The 1,315-nt window shown below is 36.4% G+C and overlaps 1 protein-coding gene across 1 annotated transcript; it reads left to right on the top strand.

Annotated features, from left to right (window-relative positions):
- Positions 1-6: 6 nt before the first annotated feature.
- LOC111385373 (cycloartenol-C-24-methyltransferase-like) lies at positions 7-1,200 on the top strand. The gene is made up of 5 exons (XM_023009755.1): positions 7-86; positions 179-262; positions 346-471; positions 622-719; positions 994-1,200. Exons 1-5 carry the CDS (start codon positions 39-41, stop codon positions 1,052-1,054), a joined length of 417 nt encoding a protein of 138 aa, XP_022865523.1. The 5' UTR covers positions 7-38; the 3' UTR covers positions 1,055-1,200.
- The last annotated feature ends 115 nt before the right edge of the window (positions 1,201-1,315 follow it).

Here is a 1,315-nt window from a genome sequence, read left to right as displayed (position 1 = left end):
TGAAACCTGGTCAGTGTTTTGCTGCAAATGAATGGTGCATGACTGACGCCTTCGACCCCAGTAACGAAGAACATCAAAAGATCAAGGTACTGTTTATTCACCTCGAGCATTCTTTTGAGCTTCTAGAGTAGGTCATCAACCATAAATGCTTTGAATTGTACAAATTTTACGGATGCAGGCAGAAATTGAATTAGGTAACGGCCTCCCGGATGTAAGGCTGACACGCCAATGCCTTGAAGCTCTTGAACAAGCAGGCTTCGAAGTGAGTAGTAAAATCTTGGCAATTCTATATAACTAAAATAAGGGACTTCATTTTTTTCGGTTTTCTGATTTTGATCTCTGAAGGTTGTATGGGAGAAGGATCTTGCAGTAGACTCGCCCCTCTCATGGTACTTGCCTCTGGATAAAAGTCGATTCTCACTCAGCAATTTCCGCTCGACTGCAGTTGGACGTATTATCACCAAGTACATGGTAAGATTTTGCACATCCACTATCTGATTTCCTTGTCCCATTTCATTTGCCAAATTTCCTAGTGAAAAGGTTTTGTCTTCGTCAATTAACTTGAATTTTCCAGTGTATTTTTGTTCTGTGTCATTCAAATAATTTGTTAAGTTTTGCTAGGTAATGGCTCTTGAAAAAGTAGGACTTGCCCCAAAGGGGAGTCAAAGGGTTCAAGCTTTCTCGGAGAAAGCAGCAGATGGACTTGCTGCTGGTGGAAAGTAAGATGAGCATTCCGTTTACAATTAAGAAACTTGTACATAAATGTTTGTATACATTTGTTGACAGATCAAATCAAGGGCCAAGTGCATGCCACCTCAGCATCTGTCAATCTGTAAAGAAAACTATACAAGTAGCATTATTCTTCTGTTTATTAATTATTAGAAAGTGGGTCATCTTTAATTCTTTCATGTGATGCTTCCTATTTCCAACACGCATAAATTCTTAATTCTTTCAATTTAAGACTAACGGTATCTTCCTTACCTCATATTTCAGGAAAGAAATTATGACAGCAGTGTATTTCTTTTTGGCTCGGAAGCCTTATTTGGACGAATAGTGGCCTGAAACTGTGAACAAATTGTGCTGTACTATTTAGTCTTGATCTTGGAGAAGCTGGCCAATGTAGATTGCTATTGGTTATAATCTGCCTATGATTTCCTGTGATAAAACACTAAAATAAAATATTCTACTGATATTGCCTTTTTCAATATCTAATATATAATATCTGAGACTTATCATTTCAATATCTAATAAGCAAATAAACACAAGGACACAGGACACTTAAAAAAAAAAAAAAAAAAAAAAAAAAAAAAAAAAA

This window comes from Olea europaea, unplaced genomic scaffold (assembly GCF_002742605.1).
Source record: "Olea europaea var. sylvestris unplaced genomic scaffold, O_europaea_v1 scaffold31391, whole genome shotgun sequence".
NCBI lineage: Eukaryota > Viridiplantae > Streptophyta > Magnoliopsida > Lamiales > Oleaceae > Olea > Olea europaea.
Note: the sequence above shows the minus strand (reverse complement) of the source record. Positions and strands in the feature narration are given on the sequence as shown.